The following is a 23,780-nucleotide window of genomic DNA, read 5'->3' as shown; positions in this document are numbered from 1 at the left end:
TTTGATCGCAAATCCAGAAAACCATAACAGGTCAATGCTTCCTTCAATTGCCAAAAGTCCCCCAGGCATCCTACATTATGCCACCAGACTTGGTTGTTGAATCAAAGTGACCTTGGTTGGTTTCTTTGCTTCTTATGTCCGAGCTATACCTGTTATCTCAGCTTCCTTTTTGGTGATTGAGAAGCAAAATGTTGTTGATCTTGTTCGTGTACTGGAAATGGACGTTAATTTTTTCTTCTTATAATGAGTCACAAAGGAAAATGAGACAATTAAGAAGCAACAAATTCATCACAGACCAAACATCTTTTCGACATCATCACCACCTTGGGCTTAAAGTATTCATCCGTAATGAATATTACGAACCCCAGAAAGGACTGGGCTCTGATTTTTGGGTTTGGGTCATGCTCTTTCAGTAGTTGTCCAACTTGTGGACACAGTAGCGTCTTTCTCGAGTTAATGTGGCTTCATGTTCTTGTGTACGGGTACAAAAGTTAGAGCCTAATGGAGCACTGATCATTCAAATCTGGTTTTGTTTTCTCGATACTTGTCAATTTATTTCTTCTTAATAGGATGTAGAATTAACCTTTTATATATACTGACTGACGACAGTGTCTAATACACTGTTACCATCAAATGCATGATCATTCATTTGAAATCTAAATCTTACCTTGGTGTCAGTCATGTATCCAATCGTAATAGTATATAAGATTAATTCATACTCAGAGGCATAAACCCATAGGAGTTTTCGACTTATAAGTTAAAGCCTATTCCCTAATTGTCATTTACTTTCTCCCCCTACAAACGGCCCTTCTATTAAATTGGGCCTGCACTAGAAACGAAAGTAGCCCCATGATCAGCCCAGTAGCATTAAGACAATCTTCCAGCTGACGGGGAACATATTAGCCTACAATATGACATTTGGTTTGGAAACTGCGAGCCTTCTTTTTCAATTTTCGTAGGAGCGAGGGCATTCTTGTCACAAGGCCATGAGTTAGTTATGCGAAAATCAACTCCAGCAGTAACTAACTGCCAACTTCAATGGCACTTCCGTTATTCCCCCAACTCTCCTTTCCCGCTCTTTCTTGATCCTCATTCCTCCAGCTCCCTCCCTCCCCATTTTCTCTCCAAGCAGCCCAAAATCTTACAGCTTTTTAAGATGACAAGAACCCAGAGCCAGAAAGAAAAAACAGAAGGAAAATTTTCCCTTTTTCTGTGAGTTCTTGCATTGCTGATGATGGATTTCACGAGAAAGCTGAGCTTTTTGGTGTTTCTACTCAGCGTTCTCATCTCCCTGAAGAACCAAAATGCTGAAACCAACAAGGGTTCTTGGTTTTCGTCCTACTACTCATCTCCATTTTCCAAAGCTCCATTGTCATCTCGCCCAATGTTTACCACAAGTAAGATGGGGATGAAAATCCAAGAATTCCATATTTCTGGGTCGCTCAGATATGATTACTACAATGAAAGTTGTCCCCAGGCTGAGCAGATCATTAAATCCACTGTCCGTGAAATCTACAAATTGAAGCCTAGCATAGCCCCTCAACTTCTCAGGCTGGTCTTCCATGATTGCTTTATCGAGGTGATTTCTTGATCCGCTCTTGTGGAATAGGATCTAGATTCTGTCTCGTTTCTGTATGTGTGACGGTTTCTTTGTTTAGCTCATTGTGACTTTCTATTTGGTTTCTGATTTAAGATGATTGCAATTAATTCTTTGGATGATCTTCTTTTGGGCTTGTGATCATGAACTTTCACGTGTTTTTCAGTAGACTTGGTAGTGAAGTGCTGAATCTTGATTCTTGAGTGAATTTTTTGCTGAATATCTCATTTAGGATCAAGTTTGCTTCTGAGTTGTTGTTTTTGGAACTTGGTACAGGGTTGTGATGCCTCAGTTTTACTGGATCCTCATGATGGAATTGATAGTGAGAAAGAGTCTCCCCCCAATGAGTCCCTGAAGGGATTTGATCATATTGACATTATCAAGTCAGAGCTGGAAGAAACCTGCCCTGGAGTAGTTTCTTGTGCTGATATTCTTGTTTTAGCTGCGAGAGAAAGCGTTCTTCTGGTCCTAACTCCCTCTCTTTCCCTGACGTGCATACACTTACTAACACAAACACATTCGGACACGCGCACAAGTTAGTGGAGAAACAGGGAAAAAGCACTTGATTGGATTTCTAGTTCTTACTCGGAAAATATCTTTATTTTCAGGCTGGTGGCCCATTCTATCCTCTGTATACTGGCAGGAGAGATAGTACTCTTTCGTACTCTGAAGAAGCAACATATGACCTTCCTAGTCCACAGGATGATGTTGTGAAAATTACTGAGAAATTTGAGTCAAGAGGATTCGATGAGAGAGAGACAGTTAGTCTCTTAGGTAACTTCTTTTGTCCTAAGGTGAACCTGAAGCTTTATGATTCTATATTGTTAATTTTATCTCACTTAATTTTGCATATACCATAGCAATTTCTTTTCCATGCTCTCTCAATTTTGCTTTGGATGGGTCTGCTATGATGTTGTGAATAACTCTGAAAATCTGCATTTGTGTTTCATGAGTGAGTTAGAGTCAATTTTGAGACTAGACTCCAGTTAGAGGAATCAAATGCAAGGCAAGAAAGATAAAATGAGTAACAGATGAAAGAAAGGCTAATCGTTTCCAAACTGAAACAATTTTTGATAATTAGCCTTATACAGTTATACTATCCTTTGGGCCATTAAGGAAACTATAAACTATTGCCTGTGGTTAGTTTGAATATCTCATCTATCTCCTTTTTCTTTGCCACGTTGCTGCATATCAATCTGATTTCAATAAAACTGTTCAGAATTAACTTTGTTCTTCTTGTGATTTGTTGGCTTTCTCATTCGAGTAACTTCCCTCTGGACATGGACTACAAGTGGTAACTTTTCCTGTTTTTGCTGTACAGGTGCCCACAGCACAGGAATGATTCATTGCAAGTTTATTCTCAACCGGCTGTACAATTTTGGTGGGACTAACAGGCCTGACCCATCTATTGATCCTGAATTTCTCAATCTTCTGAGATCACAATGCATAAGCAATCATGTCTCATCTACTCGATCAGCATCACCAGCTCCGACACCATCACCATCCTCATCAATTAGTGGCTTGTCATCTGCCTTAATTCAGGAGCCAGGGTTGAAAATGGACTATGAAGGATCTGGATCAGGTTTTGGCACGTTGTACTACCGCAGTCTCTTACGGGGTAGAGGAATACTTTATGCTGATCAACAGCTGACAGCAGGTGGAGATACCGGGACTTGGGTTCAAGCTTATGCCTCTGATGCATCTTTGTTTCAGAGGGACTTTGCTATGGCAATGATGAAGCTCTCCAATCACCGAGTTTTGACAGCACCACTTGGCCAAGTTCGATCTGATTGTCGAAAAATTGATTGAGAAATTTGAGCATAGTGCTGCTCCTTTAAAATGGTGCCCGTTTCAAGTTGATGCATTCAGGTTTAACCATTGGATCTGCTGTAATTGATATAGCCAATGTTGTCCCAGAACTCTGAAATGTTTTGACATTTGTTGATGGTAGAGTGAACATTCAGTCACTTCCAATTCGTGTCCAACATACTTTGACTTGTTTCTGAGTTCATTAACTTGACTCGATGCCTTTCCTTATGTTGATAAGCTAATAGACAAGTTTATAGTGAAGCATTTTTTTTGAAGTAAATGCACCTACTTGGTTGTGATGGCTTTGAAGTTGTACTTGCTGTTTGGAAATAATATTCATTTGACAAAAAGCATCGTAGTAATATGCAAATTTAGTTGTTAATTCCTTGCTCCTAAGAATGATGACAGATGTAAACATCAGTAAGTTCTGCATCTTCAGCTGGAAAAAAGTATAGATATTCCAGATAACAGGGACATGAAAAATGAAGCATTCCAGCAACTCGTCCTTTCAGATGAAAACTTAATTGTCTCGGGGAAGACAATGGCAATCAGCAGCACAAAGGGTGAAAAATTATTGTTGAGCAAGTAGCTGTAGCTCCAGTATGAGTATACATCTACAGATAACCACACATAGACAAACAGGCAGAGGAATAAGCAGACAAAAAAATCAGAACTTATATAAGAGCGTGTGAATAAATGGGCTTGAGTTCTAGAGCTTCACAGGTTGAAGTCTCCGCATTGAACTGTTACCGCTGACAGAGGGTTGTGGAAGGATGAATTCAGAATACATGTCCATGAAAAATTTATCAACTATATCAAGGTAAGCCGGGCAAGTAAGACGAGAATAATAGTGAAGCACCTCCTCTACGTCCAACTGATGATCCACATCATTCAATTCAAACATGTCTAGATCCTTCATCTTCTGTGCTAAACTTTGGCTACCTGCATTTTCTGTATGACCACAGGCTTCTTCCCTTTTCCTCTCATGGCGCTTGAAGACCATCTTCTCTTCCTTTCTTGCCTTTATATCTGTGTTATCCACAATAATCTGCACTGTCGCTCTAGTATGATTTTCACTGCATTCCACATCTTCCACCATTGGTACTCTTGGTGGTAGTGTACTTGTGTCCAGAATAGCCCATTGATCAGAGAACTCTCTGTAGAAATCATCTAATTCCTGCATCTTTCGACAGCTATTGCTGCCAGAGAAAAAGGGATTGATAAAAGGGGCTTTAGGCAGCTTTTGATACCTTCCAAAGAGAAAAGACTTGAGTTTCCTCAAGGTTTTCTGGAAGATATATCTAGTTTTGCGGAGGGATCTTCTCAGCAGCATTTTCTGGTTCTTTTCTTGTTTCGGATAGCTTGTTTATATATCTTTCTTTCTTTCGGCAGTGGGAGATACATACAGCTCCTATTTTCTGTCTTCTTGTGTTCTCGATTTCTCGCAATATCGGTTAATCTCGATGACAGAATAAAAGAATAGGAACCCAATGATTATTGTTGGACTTTCTGCTGTTGAAAGTGCTATTGCATTGATTAAGGACAATGCTAAAGTTGTAGCGGCTTGATAAAGCTCTATCAAGTTAATACGTATTATTGAGTAGTACTCAATAGTTGAGTACATAAATTTTGAGTAATGGGACCAACTCACTGACGTCTTGATCAACGAGCAAGGCCTATTTTTCAGCCTTTTTCTCCTGCTTTGGTATATATAATCCAATCCCTACGTTTAATCTCTGTTTACCATAGTGCAGTAGAGCTCATTAAAGCATATGATTAAAAATTCAAGTGCATTAATATGGAAGGGTTGTTTGGGACCCCTATCTTTTAAGAAGTTTTGGTTGAGAACAGAGATAAGCCTCGTTACAACAACAGTAAAGTCACTGTCCTTACAGCAACAACGCTTAGACATTTTGTTTTGCCCTCCCAAGTCCCACCACTTACTTAGACCTACCTTGTACACAAGGGTACTGCAAACTGGCTCAAGTTGAAGAAACCTTGGAACCTGACTATGCTTGGTGGAGAAAAAAACAGCCAGAGAAGCTGTTTTCACTTTTCACAAATAGGGATTCGGTAGAATTATTTGGAAGTTGGTGCCTTTGATGTCACTTCTATTTGCAGGCATTAGTAAAAGTAGGTCAGAAGAGAGATTAAGATCATCTCTCAATCGCTATCAACACATGAAGTGTCCAAAACAAAATGGTCCGAAACCCATCTTACATAATCTAATAAGGCTGTTCCAGCAGACTAAGAGTTTAAAGTAACAATACAAGGTCCCTTTCTGGCTTAGTTCTTCCTTATCCAAAAAATCCACTGCTCGATTTGCCTCCCTGCTTACATGTTGGTGGGATCTGCACTTCTCGGATTTGCTCAAGCATGTATATCAGACAGGTCTTCAGAAGCTCATCGTAATCAAAGATGATTTTAGTCTGTCCTGGCTGTGCAACATTTTGGATCTTCAATCATCCTATAATACTATATACAAAATCAAGCCCTAAGAAAAGAGGAGAAGATATTGATGCCATATGCAAGCCAATTTTTCATTCTGCTGATTGTTTCTGTGGACAAGTATTATCTTTATGGTGGTTATCAACCGCTCAACAAATGGAAAGAAAACCACAACCGATACATGGTTACCAGACATTACGATGCCTTCACGATCTTTTCTACAAATGTACACTACTGATTACTCGTTTCCTTTCTATGAAACTTGAAGAACTGGTGCAACAGTCTATGGACTGCTCCATAGTTCCCAGGTGAGGGAATGAGATGGCTCCTAATCCACTGAGGGAGCTTGTCACAAACGTGGGAAAAGCTCCTTCTTGACGGATCAGATGCATACCGTGCATCAACCAACAATATAGCTGCATAATCATTTATGTGACGAATTGCTCTACCTGCAGCACGCGACTCAAATGGTCACAACATATGAAGCAGAACCGTAGACAAATGAAAAGAAAATCAAATACCAACAGGCCAAGGAATAGAAAAGATAAAGAACCAAAACTTAAACAGCATCAGAAACAGAGGATAAATTAAAGCATAAACTCAAAGTTGGTTTGCTTGAAATTCACGAGACATAAAACCGTTAGTTCTTCTTCAGAACCATATGTTGCATTTACATCTGATTAGTGGAGAAAAAAATTGCATATCAATAATGAAGTTAATTAACAATAGCATATTCATGCAAGTTAATTAGCTTATAAGAGAGACGTACCAATAGATTGATTAACCGCTTTCATGCAAATATTTTCGTAATACTGTCTTCCCCTGTGCTTGCAGCATTTTAGGATGTCTAACCGTGCCTGGGTTTTACTGACAAGTGAACTCTCAAGTCCTTCAATATACTTCACCCTCTCCATCAGCTCCATATCTGACGGGCTAGGATAGGGCAGTCCAACCATGACTATGCATCGGCCCATCCCATCACTTAAGTTGATACCTTCTGATATCTTACCACCCACAATGGCGAGGAGAACAGCACCACTGCACGGTGCAGGATTGTATTTGGCATTTGTACTCGACAATTCATCAATTGTTTCCTTGTACTCCTTCAGGACAAGTTCCACATCTGTATTCTTCCTGGGCTCTCTGAATAAGCGCTTCTTCTTCATGATCCTTGCAAGGATGCCAGATTCTTTCCATGCCTCATAAACCTTGCCCTCGTAGTCAAATGATGAGAAGAAGACAACAATTCCTTCAGGAACCACAGCTACCAAATTACACAGCAACATCCCGAGCTCTTCAATCTGTGAATTGAGACCATTTTCTAATTCAGAGTAATTATCTTCCAAGAACATTTGAATCAAAAAGAGCAAATTTGAACTAGAAAACTGCCATACGCATCATCTGCTCAAAAGTTTGATGGTCTTAACTTAAACAAAGATATTAGTATAAAGCAAATGGTACACTAGGAAATAACTTGAAATTGAGAAAAAGTTCGCTAGTCAGATTAATAGCAGTAATATGAGAGAATCAGTTGCAAAACTTCTTTTGAAAACATCTAACAGGGATGATTTTACTTGCCATGCTTGAGGAGCTTCTTCCACTGTAGCTAAAATCAAAGGACCGACCACATGGCCCTTGTGAAACCGCAACAGGTAAAATATTTTTAGGAGGAATTATATGACCACAGGAAAAGAAGTGCAACTGATCAGGTTGTAACCATGGGAAAAGTCGCTCTTTAATTTCCTCTATAGGTTGTAAAGTGCCTCCAGCCAGGATGATAGCATGTGCTTCACTTGCAACCTAACAGAAAAGCAGAGGAACTAGATGAAGTGTCTAAAATCTTATGCCCAAACCACAAGGAATAATAAAAACAGAAATCTCAGGCAGACCTCAGAAAATATCTTTTCCCCAGTAAGCATCACATATTTCAAATATCCCCTCTCATGTACTGAAGATATTACTCTTGCCCTTGAAATAATTATCCTCCCATCACCATCATTATTTGTTAATGATGACAACAGACTAACCAATGCCCGAAAGCCAGATAAAGTGCTTGCTTCCGCTGTAGTTCCTTCAAGTGCAACATCATTCTGCAACATAGCTAGTTTATCTCCAAATCCACTGACCTGAAGGTTGAAAGATATCATCTCAAATATAGTATGATACATGAAATCCAGAGTTTCAGGTTACCTAACTAGTCTAAAGAGTTAAAAAGGGCAGATACCTTGTGGATAATGTTGCTTTCTTCTATGTAGTGTAGAAGTTTAACCAAGTTTATGTTGTCGATGTTCAGGGAAAATAGAAACTCATTTATACCAATTGAAAAGTCAAGGTCACTTTGAACTTCACTGCCACTGCTTAAAGGATCAACATAGTTTGCACCCTTCGGATAAGCTATGGATTGTAGAAAAGCATGAGTGAGTACCATCAGTGTCTGAATATATCTTCGATTGCCTGGTCCTAAGAGATTTTGGAATCGCTCAAGATACTTCTCCAAGTGGGAATGTATACGCTCTAACTGATACCCAAAAATCACCTTAATTTGTTGAGTTCGAACAAAACAAAAAAATAAAAGAGATACAAACTTGCACACATGCACAAACAAACAAACATTACATGAAAATCAATGTCTTGTAAAGGAGGTGAGAGAGTCAGCTAAGAGGAGAGATAATCAACCATAAACCTGAAACATTACCCAGAAATCATGCAAATCACAGTTATAGAATGTATGAACTTGAGTCCAAGGCTAAAATTTACCTGTGAAGAAGTAATTTTCGCATCATACATGCTAATGAGAGAATCAGCCAGGTTATGAGCCTCATCTATGATGATAATATTGTTCTTCAAACTTAAATTAAGTGATTCCCGAGACGTTTTTGACAGAAGAGATTGGTATGGAAGAATCACAAGATCTGCAGTCGGTACCATACTTCTTGAACCATAATAAGGGCAAGTGCCCACTTTGTGCCCAACCTTAACAAGATCTTCAATATCCAGGGGACCCTGATGAGATGTCTCGCTCCTAAATTCTCGTTCTGTTTTGCGACTTCGAAGCATTGGGCATCCAGAGGAAGCCTTCATCCTCCGGACTCTTCTCCCAGCACTTAAGTTCTAGAAATCAGGATCAATGCTTCAGTTTCTAAACATCATAGTAGCATTAAGTCGAATGTGGCAACAATCTTTTCTAGCTTTTTGTGTAAATAGAAGTTTTTGGTCAGAAATCTATGCTCCTGCCTCGTAACTGCACATAATTCAGCTCATACTATGGCACATAATCTAACAATGATGAAGAAATAAATGAACTGAGGCCTTTGTTTTCTCATTTGTAAAATGAGAGAGAGAGCCAATCTCAAACCATACTCACTACTTTTGGGTCCAGACATAAAAAGAATAAAGAGAATAGGTCAGGATAATGCACATACCATCATTTTGGATGCTCTTTTGCTCTTGGCCTTTTGAAGCTCCAAACATCTCTCATTTATGCTTGTTGTATTACCTAGTCTTAATACCTCTGGGGAAACACATACAAAATTCAATGAATTGTTAAAAATGTTTTCTGAAATACTCAAAGAAGCAGAAAATTTTCAAACTCAAAGAACATTGGTAGGACATTTAAGGTTAGCTGTTATACCTTCATTGATGCAGAAATTCTTCCTTGACCCCAAACTAACAACCTTCAACTCACTAGCAAACTTAGTCTTCCTCAACTCCTTTATGAACTGAGAAAGCTGTGAATGAGTTCGGCTGCAAAAGTAAATCTTCGGTCTTGAGTCTTCTTCCTCCTCGTCAAATCCATCTTCCTGTCCATCCTCCTCGCTCGATGAATCAACTGAATAACCACCACCATCCCTCCTTTTCAACTTTACGCCATCTTCGCCTTCGCTCTCATAGTCGTCCACCAAAAACTCGTGATCCTCGACCTCCTCGATCCCACTCTTCAATTTCGAAGCTTTTACCTCTCTCTCATCAACATCTTCATCTCCCCCAACTCCAGTACGGTTAAATATATCTCTAATAGTACTGCATTCCTCTTTTCCCTTCTTATTCCATTTCTTCGATCTAAAACCCACATTTTTCTTGATTTTTGTCTTCCTATCTAGAGGGGACTCGCTTTCTTTATTCACAGTAAATTCTCTCATCCAATCGGGCTCACCATCCGAACCTGGATGATCCTCATGTTTCAAATTTTGATTTAAATCAGACCCATCTTTAACAAGGTCAAGATTTTGTTGCCTCTTATCAACAAGCCACTGCAAAGCACTGCAAATTATACTTAAAGTTTTGCCAGTTCCTGCATTAGATCAATTTAAAGCAATTCAACAACGGAATCGTTCCCCAATATAAAAAAGACTCTAACAATGAAGCAGAGAAAAGGAAAACAATGCAATTGCCCACTACTATTCTGCTAAGTAGATTAAAAGAAAAACATACAAATAGTAGAGGGTTATTGGTGAATGGACAATTTGGATTACCAGTGGGGCTTTCGAGCATGGCAATGCCTCCTTTCTGGAGGGACTCGTAAAGGGCCTTCATGAAATCGATCTGAATGGAGTAAGGCTTATGCGGGAATGCTAGAAACTGCATTTCCCCGTCTTCTTCCATTCTTCTGTTTCTTTTCTTCCCTACTACTATATCCTTGTGGGTTTTCGGGGGAAATACGGGGGAAGGACGAAGATCTGAATCTGCAATTATTATTACTATTTTTTGGCTGAATCGATGATATGAATCTACTGAATTGATAGTAAGAACCCAGAAGAATCTCGCGCGCAGTATAAAGTAGTATAGCTCAGAGTAGCTGCTGTATTTCCCGCGCTCAATCGCAACCAATTTTTTCTTTTCATTTTTTTTTCGCCCCGCGGTTTTTCCAGAGTTATTTATTCTCTATTTATCTCGTTTTCAATTCAGGCTTCCTCTCTTATTATTCTTCTAAAACTTTCAGGCTCACTTTATTAGTACTATTTACTAATTTGAATTTAATTTTTTTGGGAATAACTATTGGAGATTGTCATCCAAGAAAAATAAAAGCTAGTGAAGAATAATAACGATTTGATGTAATTGCAGGCGCTTCTTTTATTTGTTGCTTTAAAAAAATGTTTTGAAGGAAACTCAAAATTCAAACTAAATATTCTTCTTGACTAAATTTTGTAGGCAACTTATTTTTTCTTTCTTTTTTTTTGAAAAGAAATTATTTCTGAATGTTACCAAGCTATAATTTTTTTTAATTGAAAAATTCACAAAGGAAATCTTAAAGGCATATGTTCGGTTATTTTTCTTTTTAAGCTTTGAGAAGACTACAACAAGTGACACAAAATGCGTTTACTAGTTCAAATGGATACGTATATTTTACTGCGAGATTTACAATATTAATTAATCAGTTTTTCCTGGTGGGCTTTGTTAGCCCACTTGAGAATATTAGCCTCCAATGGACGTAGCCCAACAGCTTTACACGAAGCAAACCCAAACCCTAAAACCCCCCACCCCCCCTCCCACTCACTCATTTTCTTCGCTACAACTCCCCGTTTATAAAACACAGCCTCCAACGCCGCAGCTCATTTTGCTTCTTCTTGATCGTCAGGACCAGAGCATCCTCCTAGGGTTTTTGCCATCTCATCACCAGCCATGGTAATCCCTCGTCACCCCTTCACTTATTTCACTCGTATTATCCTGAAAAATGAGAAAAGCAAAGAGCTTTTTGCCATTGTTGACTATTTCCGCTTACCTCTGCTATTTTTCATCCGATGTTTTAATCTCCTCTATTCTTTTTATGGCTTTTAAATCTGTGATAATAGGGTAAGGGAACAGGGAGTTTTGGTAAAAGAAGAAACAAGACCCACACGCTCTGCGTGAGGTGTGGCCGCCGCAGCTTCCATCTTCAGAAGAGCCGCTGTGCCGCTTGTGCCTACCCTGCTGCTCGCAAGAGAACTTGTAATTTTCCCAATTATTGCTCCACATCTCTTTTCGTTTTTTTTTTTGAACATTTTCTTATGCTGATCTCATTTATTGATGGGGATTTTGTTTATGCATCTTAGATAACTGGAGTGTGAAGGCAATCAGGAGAAAGACTACCGGAACCGGACGCATGAGGTATCTGCGCCACGTCCCCCGCCGATTCAAGACCAACTTCAGAGAAGGTAATTATATTGAAAAGATCGATTTTTTTCTGCTTAATTTTTTGTGAAATTATACGTGGGTTTTTCTTCGTTCAAAAGTTTTATATATCTGGGGGGATGGTGCGTATAGGTACTCAAGCAGCTCCAAGGAAGAAGGTAGCAGCTGCATCTGCTTGAGAGGCTTTGGTTTTGAAGAGGGATACTCTTTTTAATTGTAGTTGCTGTTTTGTTTTTCATTAAATTAGTATCGGAACATATTAAAATTTTTGAGAGCAGCATTTCAGGGGACTTGTGCCCTTTTGATTGTTGAGCATTGTTACTTTCCGTTAAATGTACTATTTTGGTTGGATCTTTGATACGAATGAATGCGTCATGAGTGACTATGGCTAGCTGGAGTCCCAATTCTTGTGTGCCATTTTTCTATGGGAATGTGCATGCATAATTTGTTCGATTGTGTATATGTTATTAATGTCTGGATTCACCTGTAATGACATTTTGGACTGTCAAGAGGGTGCTAACTCGAACTAAAACCCGTTAGCTGTCAATGTTTTGAGTGAGGACGATTGCTGTCTTGGTGCTCTATGTTGTGCTTAACGCGAATGAAGCTATCGGATGCCTGGGCCAGTTGAATAACATACATGAAAAATGGTTGAGGTTAACGAAGGGCTGAAGGAAAGGCTCTGTTTGTGCTTTCGTCTGATTGTCGTTTCTGCTCACTTTCACTATTAAGCTATTGTGGATTTGTCTCGGCCGTCAGTTGGGATTAGAGTTGCCCCGAGTGAGTACCTCTAGACCTTTGAATAATGGTAGTAAACCATTACAAGTGAGGATCATTCCGCCACTGCAGTTAAATTTAGTGGTTGCCTGATTAGACTGATTTTATCCGTCCCTTGCTTGATGCCTAATGTACAATGTACTCTTAGATTACGAAGCAGGTACCACCGGTCAAATCTTTGTGGTTTCTATCCCTTAGTTTGAGTGGTACGCGTGCGGTCATGTTTGAAGTGATAGGGAAATTTGTATTAAAGATGTGAAAAATTTTTGGGAAAAAATAGCAGTTCAAGCAAGGTTATGGTTGAAGCAAGGTTATAGTTCTTGAGGTAATTTTGAAGTCGTACCTTGAGTTTTAACTTCTTAATCCCTTAACAGTGTTCAAAGTCAAGAATACTGTCAAGTTATTCACTGGGTGTGAGGGGTTGGAGTGTTAAAAATACTTGTCTTGCGTTTTCTCCATCTCATGATTCCATTGGATGTGAAAGAAAGGTTCGGCAGTCTTGCACGGTTGACAAAGAAAAATGACTCAAGGCAGCCAAGCTATGGAGAGATGCCAGTCATTGCACTTTCATTTGATATGCAAATACTAGTGTACAAAATTTTCAAAATCAAAAGCTAATGTTAGATCCAAAAACAGGCTACAAGTTGGAAGAAATATTCTACCTTCTTCTTCTATGTAGTCCATATGTCACGTCATCTAGTTGCAACTCAAATATTTACTACGTAGACCATCCAATATACTGCTTTTGTCTGTAATTAATCTATTGAAGCTAAATCTGAAACAAGTCTCAACATTTATACAATTTCCTCAGCATCCCTATCAAAAATATGCAAAAAGTTACAATCTGCACTCGCATCTCACCTAATGAGCGTGATGCCAAATTGCAGAATTTCTGCGACCATACTCCTAACAAGCTCTTTGCAGGAGACACGAAAAGAATGGGAGAAAAACAGAGTTGTTGACAAATGATCATCCAAAAAGCTACAACTATCTGTGAAAATACCTATAGCCTAATCTAATTTAAGCTCCCCAAACTTTTCCTTCTCTTCATGCAATTGTCTGAATACATAATCTAACTCCGGGAATGCTGACAGGAGAAGCAGCTGTAGAAGATCAAAAGCTAGCTGCTTCATAGCAACAGATGACTGTTTAACCAAAAATACAAAGTGAAATAAGTTACATACTGTTAAAGACCATAAAAAAAATGTAGACCAGAAGGCCTTGCATTTAAGTCATACTAGAAGATGAGGTGAAGAAAAAAAATTTCCTTCCGGGGATAACTTTTGCACTCATTCAAAAAGAAGATAAAATAAATACTTTCACACTCATTTTACTACGATGAATTTATGGTCAAATCCATCTACCATGACCAGGAACTATAACTAAATAGTTGCAGATAAATGCAAAATAAGAAATCAAATAGGCGTTGTTTACTTGAGAAAAGTGAAAATTAGAACCAACTCCAGCAACCAATGAACCATGTCTGTAACTACTTTTTTATATACACGGGTGTCATATAAAGAGAGAGAGAAAGAGACAGACAGACAGACAAAGACAGAGTAACAGACAAGCAAATTAATATGTCAAGTTCTCAACCTCTTTAACGGAAAAAAAAAAAAAAACAATGGAGTAAGTTAAGTAGTTCATAATTTAAGATGCAAGCATTTGTCTAATCTATGGAAATAAAATAGTCTAACAAGCAATTACATAGAAATTTTTCAATGAACGTGCAAACATGGAGATAAAGTTTTTGATTAAACTACTTATTTAGTGAAACCAGGGAGAACACAAATTTCAGAAGGAACAGACAATAAAATAATCATCACAAAACTACAAGAAAACGAGTAATAACAATTTAGACAGACAGAAAAAAAGACTATTTTTGGCAAAATAAAGAACACCTGAATGAAGTAATATAGATCCTTTGCACATTGTTCATATTCCTTATGACCAACAAGACCCACAACAGCGGCTGGTGCTTTATCTGCAAGAGAAAGTTTAATAATACATTGTATTTCAAAGATCAACCATAGCAGTTCCACAAAATGAGAATTTTGACCTGGATCAGATAGGCTGAAAACTTAAACCATACCAATCATTAGATCATAAACAAATTTGGCTCGTCGTTCAGCTTCCTTTTGCTGTGTATCATCCATCATCTCAACATTCTCCATCTTAGGTGAAGATAGAGGAGTTGGAGGCCTCCCATGAGAAGGGCTCTGGGACGGACTTGCAGAAAGAGGAGGTTTTTGACGCCTTGGATGCTTGGTTAGGAATATACCATCAGGCCAAAGAATCTGCAAATATGTAACATCAACCCAGTTCACATCTCCTTAAAGCTTGCAAGAGTAAAAATTTGACAGCTTTCAGAACAACCATAGATTTCTCCATCTGGTATGTTTTAGTTTTTGGCAGTCAAAAGAATTTGATCAAAAGATTCCAACAAGACCAAATCATAAAAGAAGGTAAAGATTCTTAAATGACAACTTTCCAATCACATCATTCATCCATTTAATGGAGGACTAGGTAACTAATGAAATAGCTCCCGTATTGCAAATGATAATCAATGGAATAATGAATAAAGGATAGGGAAATAGTGATGGCACTGAAACTGCTAATTCTAACAAGTAGTGCACCAATACTTTAACATCATTTAAGAGATCCTAGAAATCAAAGGGAGTTGGATTTGCCTGCTCAAGGCGTCTAATTCCTGATGCAACTACTGATCCCCTACGCAGAAGTTGGATTTTCTCTATCAGCCAATCATCAAAGGCATCACCCATTCCCAACTGTAATACCCGTTTGGCCACCCAGAAAGCCTTTCTCCTGTGATCCATTCAATTTTAGCACAATTAAGCAACATACAACTAAAGAAAATTAGCTTTGATCTTAAATAAAAGAAATCAAAGATTACATGCATATTAACAGCATCAAATTGTTACTATCCATCAAAGTACCTGATCCATCCGCCATCTTGTAGCTGAAAAATGACATCAACCAAGTTCAATATGGGCAAACTCAAATTTGGTGGCACCCACTGCATATATAAAAGACAGGATAACCAGTATAAATAAATATTGTATTTCAAGGCACTTTAAGACCGTCTACAGAAATATCTGGACTCTATCCATTCCCCAGGTTTGACTACATAAAAGGTTGTATATCAGGGACACCAAAAACTCTACAAATACCTCACTAGGGAGGGTTGGATCACTGGCAGCATCTGTATGCAACTCAGATGAAGCATGCAAACCCGCTTGTCCTGAGTTTGACATCTTGCCCAAGTTCTTGTGTGAAATTAGACTCCTGTGCGTGGTACTATCAGAGTCGCTACTTGAATCTTCTAAGGTTTTCCTGACCACATTAAGAGGTTTTTTGGGTGGAGAAAGGGCTAGACTTTTTGCATTCATTTGTGATCTTTCTGGCATCCCTTCATGCTTAATTCCAAATGCAGTTTCCTTTTTCACAGCATCAAGATGTTCTTTCTTGGAAGATACAGGATCTCTGACAATTCCAACATTGCTCTGGTAGTTTTTATTCCTTTCATGTGCCGTAACAACGAAGTTAACTGAATCCAAAGTCAATACATATTTAATCCAGTATGTAAAGTAAATTTAAGAGTGCTGCTATGGAGAATAATAAACCTGATAATGTCTCGATAATTGACAACGGGCTTGAGAAAATATATGTCTGCAATATGCATCAACCAAGGACAAAAATGTCACAACAATTTCAAGACAGCAACTTGAAAATTATATAAGTCATACCTGAGAGTCAACACTAAGGAAGTCCCAAACTTCTATAGAGCTGGAAACTGTTGGAAGCTGCATGAGGTTCTGAGCCGAAGGAATACAAAAGCGTCAATAAAGATAAGATACAAGTAAACATCAATGTATTCAACACCATTAACCCCTTTAACAAAGAAACAAGAAAAAAAAAATGCACAACAGACAAACAGGGAAGGCATCACATGGCAAAACAATTAGGTTTCCCCAAAGAAACAAGAATAAAAAATGCACAAACGACAAACAGGGATGGCATCACACGCAAGAACAATTAGTTTCCTCTAACTTCCAGCAACATTGCTGTCAGTGACAGATCATATGAGGCTCACATCAATACAGCCCCTCAAACTCCAAGCCCCACCCAGATCCACAGAACAAACTTAAAACCATAATGGAAAGTTCTTTCGTTGAAGAATCCAGGCCCTTAAAGGACAGAAAAGAAACACAGGTGTAAACTAGACAGAGGGATAGGCAGCTCTGGCATATACATGACCTTCAAGTACTTATGAAGCAATTTGCACCGCTCTTGAATGACTGAAACATCAAGACCAGCAGATAAAAAATGCTTGGGTGGCAAATGAAGATTATACTCAGGAAACTCCTTAAGACGCCGATGTAGCTCCTCAAAATGTCGAAACCTGTTAGTGGAAGAAAATTTCAATTGCATAACACAGGAATCTTTAAACACAGCACAGTGCGTGCTTCACCACCACAAACATGATATTGATCAATAGATAAATCTCGGCTGGGGGTGATTCTGAGCACCTTCTTTTGATAGACCAACTATGACCATTCACATCAGTAACAGATATGGAGTATACGGCAAAAGTTTTGGAACCACTCTTCACAATGTTGGCACCCAATACCTGACACCAGAAATCTCAATATGAGACAGAGGTCAAGAACACTGAAGCTACTAGAAAAGAGGAAAGCAACAAGTTACCTCACATCTTAGGGTTAAAAAAGAATCAGCTATTATAGAATTCTTTGAGGGATTGGCTGTCAGATTATAACTTTCAGGTAAAGAAGTTGAGGACAGAAATGACGAAGCAGTTGATCCGCTAGAAATTCTATTAACCATTTCTGCCCCTGAATCATCACTTGAGTCATCATGTTTAATATTACCAATAGAAGAATTCAGTATATCCTGCCCATCTCCCGATAAGAAGCTTGTCCTTTCAACTTCTTGCCAAACATGAGCTTTCTGACTGATTGATCTAGACCTTTTTCTAACCGACATTGCTTTAGTTAACCTTTGAGAATGGTGGTTCTTTTTCCGTGCCCTTCTTGGCTTACGGCCATCAAAAACTTCAAGCGGATGATGAATATTAGTGACATTTCTTTTATTTTTAGCATCCCACACTCTGACACTAGGAGAATCAAGACCTGTGACAGCACTGATTTCTTCATCTCCAGTAGTATAAGAACTAGTGCTAACTGATGATTCTACCTCATCTGATTGTATGATCTCATGCTCATCTTCATCTCTATATGAGGAGTTTTGGTTATGGCACTCACTTTGAAAACAGTTTTCATTGGCAATAGTCAGCTTATTGGATCCAGAAACCTTGCAGTCTAAGTCCTTTTTCTTTCTAGAAAATTCCTTTGACTGGTCCAGTGAACCTTGTGAAATCTTATCAGCTGACTGATCTGAGACTTCCTTCCGTCTATAGTTTCTTCCTTTTGCCCACATGTTGTCAAAATGTTCCGGAGCTAGGGCTTCAGTTTTTCTGCGGGAAAGTGCGTCAAGCATTTCTCCCCATTCTCCACCAGATCGATGTCGCTGGATACCTTTTCCCTCACCTGTGTGATCTTCCGAAGGCAAAGCACTCCAAGAACGAGTAGAACGTGCATCCATGGAAAGCAATGGATCTTTTGAGATAACATTTACATTCGTGATATCTGTTTCATGCTTCTCCCCACTAGCCGTGGGGCAATCCTTCTTTAACTGTACGAGTTCCACACCTTTGTCTGAGCGATCTAGAAAGCGAGAAAAGTGATCGGATGATATTTTTGTGGATCCATTTGGTTTGGGCTGTGAGCCTACTTCTGCTGCACCCATGACTTTCTGAGTCTTACTTATGGAAATGACTAGGGATTCAATCCTCTCATTGATGAACCTATCACCAAGTACGAAGAAGTAAAGAAGAGATGTAGAAATGGAAAATCACAAGAAGACACTAGAAGGATGAAAACCTTGGGCTAACTAAATTTAGCACTGGCCTCATTACTGCACAAGCAAGAAGCTCCCTAACTACATAGATAAACAAAGAACACTGCAGATCTTGAGGCTTGAATGTGAAGGACATGAGGCCATTCATGAGATGCTGCAGAACCTGCAAGAACCCAAAATGAAAAACTATGTAAAGATACCAGGAAATGTCTGTCCAGCAGTAAAACATGTCATCACCATGAATGCTTTACTGAAAGGTTGGAAAATGGGGAACTTCCGGAAACAAAAAGAAACCTCGTGCTCAGCTTCAGCAGAAAATAAAGACGGGTGCAATTTGTTCTCTGCATTGAGCACAAATTTAAGTTCTCTGTCTCGTTCTTCTATAGTTAAGGATCTGGAGTGTTGCTTCTCGATCTTTGCCTTAGTTGCACGAAAGAGCTCCAAATGGGAGCACAAGAGATTGATAACATCCCTGCAGTATCCCAATCAGATAATTTGCATAAAGTGCACTTTAACTTTTCAAGTTCAACAGAAGGAAATCAAAATTATCTCTGGAACTAAAACCTTGTCAAAAGATCTATAAGGTTGATGTTTCTCATGCGACATGAAATTTCACCCAGCACCCCGTTCATGATCTGGACAAGCTCTTCTGGACCTTGTTTATCTGGAGTTATGCGAGAGTACCACAGATCTGTAACCCACTCAGAGACTATGTGTCTGGTGAACTGATCTATTGCTTCCTCAACTATAGGAGAATTCACTTTTCGTCTCCAGTCGGACTTCTCAACAACAATGATAGGGCCTTCGGAAGGTTTTTTCTCGGAAGATACATAAACAGAGGATGGCTTGCTTTTGTAAATTGCAGCTTTTCTCCGCATCTCAAAATCCAAAGACCAATAACGGAAGATGATGATCATAACAGCAGCAGCAGGCAAGTTGACTAAAACTGAAGAGCTTGTCACTGCATTAATAGACAGGAAATACGGAAGGGAGAAAAAAGACAAAGAGAAGATAGTGAGATGCTTGTCACAGCAAGTAAACAATAAAAACACAATGTTTAAGACATGCATGCTATACACATTTAAGCTACCTTTTAAACAAATCTAGAGAGGTCACGTTCCTTAACTATTCATAGAAATATTCAACACAATAAGCATAAAAAAAATTTCAAATCCAAATCATTTCAGTGCTGGCCAGAATTTATTTCCAACAGATTATTCTCAAGCTCTAAGATGATATTCCATTAAATCATCATCATCCAAATTAATCAGCAGCAAAGGGCATGATTGTCAAAGTTCAATAAGTGTTGATTAACAACTTCAAACAAAACTAAAATTTATATCAATGAGGCCCATTCATGGCTTTAAATTTGTGATCAAATCTGACGATGTCTCCACGCAAACACCTTCTTCAAGTATCTAACATCTCTGTTCTGGTATTGGCACATATACATTCTTATGTGGTAACAGTAACATCATAAAGGATCTTCCATCCAAAAGGGTTAGGTTTGATACAAGAACCTTACATTCTTCTTGGAAGGGTAGTTTGTCGACATCAAGCCTCTTCCAAAGACTCTAGTTCTTGGCATCTCATGCACTAGAACTCACCTACTGGTTCTACCCATAATTGTGGAAAATAATCTGTTGATATCTCAAAAATATGAGACCCAGGGCACATTTATATTTATAATATCTTAGTAAAGATATATTTACAGGTATTCACTTCTTCATAAGCATCGCAGCATACTCCAATGCAAAACATGTGCAGCATTACCATATAGATCTACCGCATGATTTAACAAGTCTTACCAAATTTAGAACCCAATAGCTCACATAAAAAAAATTTTGAGGTAGGACTTGTTTACATGCACGAGATGGAATCCAGAAAGGAAAAGGACTTTAATGTGGCGACTTAATCTGAATGTCAGTAACAAATTTATGTTGGGAAAGCTTTAATGGTGTCAGTGGGAATTTTTCAGTATTACACAGGTATTGGGGTTTTGCTACATGGAAATTCTACTCTTTTCGAACAAGCGAAGATGATGAACCTTGATTGCCTATACCAAAACATTGACATAGATTGGTAAACTATATATCATAGTCAATAGAAGTCCAAATTTACATCTTTGCTTACTCTTAGCTCCATTTTGTTTCAGAAATGCTTCTTTCTTCATCTAGTAATTTGCAAAAAGTGTAAACATTATTTAAAAAAAAAAAGATCCTTTAGGCTGTTAGCTGAGCCATATTCTTTTGGTATATGGCTTAGACTACTCTACTTAACAACTTTACTTAAGCTGACACTCGAGGGATAATAAGCATGGCATTCCTATGCAAAATACCTTTTTATTTTGCATCAATATGGTTTCCAGAAGAAGTCAAAAAAGGGTAAGCCAGTATTCTAAATCTTTTCAATGTAAGATCAAACAAGGCATGCAAAAAACTTTACTTAAACCCTCAAAATTTGGTTGATGGCATACAATGTAAGTGGGACCTATCCAATGGAAATAAAAGCAGCAAGAACATTTGCAACCTAAATAGACATAAGTGACATGCACAATGTATTATTCAATAATAAAATGCAAACAAATGATAAAAGATCTCCATTAGAGCAGAACAAGTTCTCATGTCAAACATATCTCAAGGAAGTTTTCATAGCTTGATATTAAATCGGCTGAACTTGAACAACTAACACCTACTTGAACCCATCAACTGCTGTAATCCGAATAATAATCAATAACTATCCATGCCAGTAAAAGTTTCTATAGTCTAAACAAGCATTACTTTAAAGTATAAACGGATACCAACCATAATAAATATGTACAATTTAAACTCCTTAAATTGCATAGCAAATTCTCAGCACAATGTCGAGAAACAAAGATAGACAATTCTGGAGGAACAAATATTCAGGAGGTCTTACTGCCTGCTGTCTAGAAAGCCATGATAAATAAAGCAATGATACAATAAAATCAGTAAAATGACAAGCAGAAAACTAAAACTCAATGCTACAAGTTATTTGCCCAATAAATCAATGTATAAAGATGCTGTCCCCATTAAGCAGTTTAAAGCACGACAGAAAATGTGGAAAGCTTATTTCTTCGTCAATTTTTATGAAGAACTGGAGCACATAAAAGATTTTATCTTCATTTCTCAATAATTGTGCTTGTCATCTTTGGTTTGCAACATCTCCAATTAAAAGCAGCTAAAATTGGAAGCCACTGTTCCCGGTGTCATAGATAATACAGAATGGCTGCAGTTAAAAGATAAATCCTATCTTCTTTGTATATAATTGAAAAGGGTAAACAGGGACAAATTCGTACAGCAATCTTAAATTTGCCTAATAAAACAGTTAAAATCAGAGATATTGGCAACTCTATAAATCTTATAGGATAGGGGAAGCCAGTCTGAATTTTCAATCCAAACCCACCAAAACACCTCTAAATTGTAATTCCTGCATGCAAAACTTGCCACACGTGGTAAGAGTCTCAGTGCTTTCATCAACATAGGAGGGCAGAAATCAACAAGGTTGAGTCTCGGCCTGAACATTTTCAATATTAAGGGTCCAGGGAGGCTATTTGTGTCTCCACACAATGACAAAAGATCACAATTTTCTTTAGTGCGTATTTAGATTTTCTAAGACCAGTTACTACGAGGCGATCTAGAAATAAAAGAACATGTCAGCAAGACTACGGCACACTAGTTGTCACTGTCATCATCAAAAATTACTTTATTTTGCCATTATGCAAACTCCTGATTCCACCTCAGATACAAATTCTTATAGATATTTTTCTATTTGACTTGTAATTAAGGACCTTTTGGGAACCCAAGAGCAGCATATGCATCTGTCAAAAAGATTTGTATCAGCAAAGGACTTTTGACGACTCAAACATTGAGAAACGAAAAAGAAATAGTGCGTCACTGTGATTTGAACACATAACAGTTCTTCTTTATTCATTACATCAAACATTTCATTTTCTTCTGTTTTGGATGGAATTTGGGGGAAAGAGTTTTCACTTCCCTTGGCATGGTGATCTCTTGAAACGCTTAATCTTCCTCTCATTTGTGCTATTTTAGCTTCTTTAGTATGTAACGCTAATAAAGCACTATAAAGTATTTCACGCAATTCCAATTTTTGGTTGCCGGCACTCAAAATTTTCAATTTCTGATAAAACGGCTAAAACCAGACTTATGAATTTAAGCATGTGAAGCTGCATCCAAATTCCGTCAATTGGTATCTATGAGAACCAACAGGTGAAAAGGAGGAAACACAGCTAGCAGTTGGAGGTATGTACCCAGAAACAGCAACATAAAGCCCTAAAAACCTGAAACCAAATTGTTTATCCTAAATTCGAATGACATTTGAAGCATACATCAAGTAAACGTAGAACTGCATATAGTTCAGTAAAATCATTCACGTACAAACTCTGAATCCTCATCCAAGACCCAATGAGAAGCAATGAAAACGGAATTCGCGAAAAGAAAAAATCGGTCCACCAATTTATTAAATTTAAGAAGAATAAATTGAAATAAACTCACGAGACATGAGATAGGACAGTCCAACAACGCAAACGACTAAAAAAACAATCCTCTTCTTTCCTTCCTCCACCAGGTCTCGAACCGTCACCGTCGCTGCCGCCGCTGGGGCCGCCTGCCTGTCGCTGCTCATTTCAGACACCTATCCCCCCCTCCTGATCAATCACCCACTTCGCACCTCCAAATTTTATTTTTTGAAATCAAAATCAATTAATTCAACCAAATCCATACCAATCCTCCTCCATTTGAAAGTCAATCAAGTCTTCAAAAATCCGTACATTCTCTTTCCGCGCGATCACTCAAAAATTCTCCCGAAAACAGATCACCAAGCTAAAAAAAAAAAATTTAAATTGACTAATTCAATATTCGCAGACCATTAGGTTTTCTTCTCCCCAAACTAGTGCGTTTGGGTGAAATGCTGAAGTGAAGAGAAGTAGCTGGTAGGTGGACGGAGGTGGTATTTTCTCCTCGTTGGAGAATTAATTGTTTGATTAGCCTTTGCTGACGAGTAAGAAAGTGAAAGAGACAGATCGAGAGGAGCCTGTAAATTTTGG

General features: G+C 38.3%; 5 protein-coding genes across 5 annotated transcripts; 2 read left to right on the top strand and 3 right to left on the bottom strand.

The window, feature by feature from the left end:
• Positions 1-1,234: 1,234 nt before the first annotated feature.
• Positions 1,235-3,502, top strand: LOC113767441 (putative Peroxidase 48). Its single transcript, XM_027311543.1, has 4 exons — positions 1,235-1,579; positions 1,874-2,062; positions 2,206-2,371; positions 2,919-3,502. The coding sequence occupies exons 1-4, from the start codon at positions 1,235-1,237 to the stop codon at positions 3,404-3,406; spliced, it is 1,188 nt and encodes a 395-aa protein (XP_027167344.1). The 3' UTR covers positions 3,407-3,502.
• Positions 3,503-3,967: 465 nt separating this feature from the next.
• Positions 3,968-4,787, bottom strand: LOC113768582. Its single transcript, XM_027312999.1, has one exon. The coding sequence runs from the start codon at positions 4,737-4,739 to the stop codon at positions 4,116-4,118; it is 624 nt and encodes a 207-aa protein (XP_027168800.1). The 5' UTR covers positions 4,740-4,787; the 3' UTR covers positions 3,968-4,115.
• Positions 4,788-5,599: 812 nt separating this feature from the next.
• On the bottom strand, positions 5,600-10,449 carry LOC113768581 (ATP-dependent DNA helicase DDX11). The gene is made up of 9 exons (XM_027312998.1): positions 10,327-10,449; positions 9,486-10,145; positions 9,277-9,365; positions 8,612-8,965; positions 8,079-8,372; positions 7,744-7,980; positions 7,433-7,654; positions 6,624-7,155; positions 5,600-6,303 (listed from the first exon to the last, which is right to left on the bottom strand). Exons 1-9 carry the CDS (start codon positions 10,436-10,438, stop codon positions 6,086-6,088), a joined length of 2,718 nt encoding a protein of 905 aa, XP_027168799.1. The 5' UTR covers positions 10,439-10,449; the 3' UTR covers positions 5,600-6,085.
• A 906-nt stretch (positions 10,450-11,355) lies between these two features.
• LOC113768011 (60S ribosomal protein L37-3) lies at positions 11,356-12,366 on the top strand. The gene is made up of 4 exons (XM_027312223.1): positions 11,356-11,476; positions 11,644-11,779; positions 11,884-11,985; positions 12,095-12,366. Exons 1-4 carry the CDS (start codon positions 11,474-11,476, stop codon positions 12,139-12,141), a joined length of 288 nt encoding a protein of 95 aa, XP_027168024.1. The 5' UTR covers positions 11,356-11,473; the 3' UTR covers positions 12,142-12,366.
• Positions 12,367-13,453: 1,087 nt separating this feature from the next.
• LOC113768462 lies at positions 13,454-23,715 on the bottom strand. Its single transcript, XM_027312825.1, has 15 exons — positions 23,230-23,715; positions 19,262-19,658; positions 18,992-19,169; positions 18,721-18,860; positions 17,468-18,644; positions 17,290-17,390; positions 17,018-17,162; positions 16,507-16,575; positions 16,384-16,429; positions 15,931-16,307; positions 15,697-15,776; positions 15,430-15,565; positions 14,832-15,036; positions 14,641-14,723; positions 13,454-13,884 (listed from the first exon to the last, which is right to left on the bottom strand). The coding sequence occupies exons 1-15, from the start codon at positions 23,357-23,359 to the stop codon at positions 13,750-13,752; spliced, it is 3,399 nt and encodes a 1,132-aa protein (XP_027168626.1). The 5' UTR covers positions 23,360-23,715; the 3' UTR covers positions 13,454-13,749.
• Positions 23,716-23,780: the final 65 nt, after the last annotated feature.

The sequence above is a fragment of the Coffea eugenioides genome, chromosome 4 (genome assembly GCF_003713205.1).
Source record: "Coffea eugenioides isolate CCC68of chromosome 4, Ceug_1.0, whole genome shotgun sequence".
NCBI classification, from domain to species: Eukaryota; Viridiplantae; Streptophyta; class Magnoliopsida; order Gentianales; family Rubiaceae; genus Coffea; species Coffea eugenioides.
This window is presented reverse-complemented; position numbering and strand designations above follow the sequence as displayed.

Excerpts from the sequence above, each read along its gene's own strand:
- LOC113767441 (XM_027311543.1), top strand. The coding sequence starts at position 1,235 with ATGGATTTCACGAGAAAGCTGAGCTTTTTGGTGTTTCTACTCAGCGTT. Across the intron at positions 2,063-2,205 it reads CGAGAGAAAGCGTTCTTCTG|GCTGGTGGCCCATTCTATCC; the intron begins GTCCTAACTCCC and ends CTTTATTTTCAG. Across the intron at positions 2,372-2,918 it reads AGAGACAGTTAGTCTCTTAG|GTGCCCACAGCACAGGAATG; the intron begins GTAACTTCTTTT and ends TTTGCTGTACAG.
- LOC113768582 (XM_027312999.1), bottom strand. The coding sequence starts at position 4,739 with ATGCTGCTGAGAAGATCCCTCCGCAAAACTAGATATATCTTCCAGAAA.
- LOC113768581 (XM_027312998.1), bottom strand. The coding sequence starts at position 10,438 with ATGCAGTTTCTAGCATTCCCGCATAAGCCTTACTCCATTCAGATCGAT. Across the intron at positions 9,366-9,485 it reads GAATTTCTGCATCAATGAAG|AGGTATTAAGACTAGGTAAT; the intron begins GTATAACAGCTA and ends GTGTTTCCCCAG. Across the intron at positions 6,304-6,623 it reads AGCGGTTAATCAATCTATTG|GTAGAGCAATTCGTCACATA; the intron begins GTACGTCTCTCT and ends CGCGTGCTGCAG.
- LOC113768011 (XM_027312223.1), top strand. Across the intron at positions 11,780-11,883 it reads TGCTGCTCGCAAGAGAACTT|ATAACTGGAGTGTGAAGGCA; the intron begins GTAATTTTCCCA and ends TATGCATCTTAG. Across the intron at positions 11,986-12,094 it reads CAAGACCAACTTCAGAGAAG|GTACTCAAGCAGCTCCAAGG; the intron begins GTAATTATATTG and ends TGGTGCGTATAG.
- LOC113768462 (XM_027312825.1), bottom strand. The coding sequence starts at position 23,359 with ATGAGCAGCGACAGGCAGGCGGCCCCAGCGGCGGCAGCGACGGTGACG. Across the intron at positions 16,576-17,017 it reads TGCTTCATAAGTACTTGAAG|AACCTCATGCAGCTTCCAAC; the intron begins GTCATGTATATG and ends CCTTCGGCTCAG. Across the intron at positions 15,777-15,930 it reads ATCCAACCCTCCCTAGTGAG|TGGGTGCCACCAAATTTGAG; the intron begins GTATTTGTAGAG and ends TTATATATGCAG.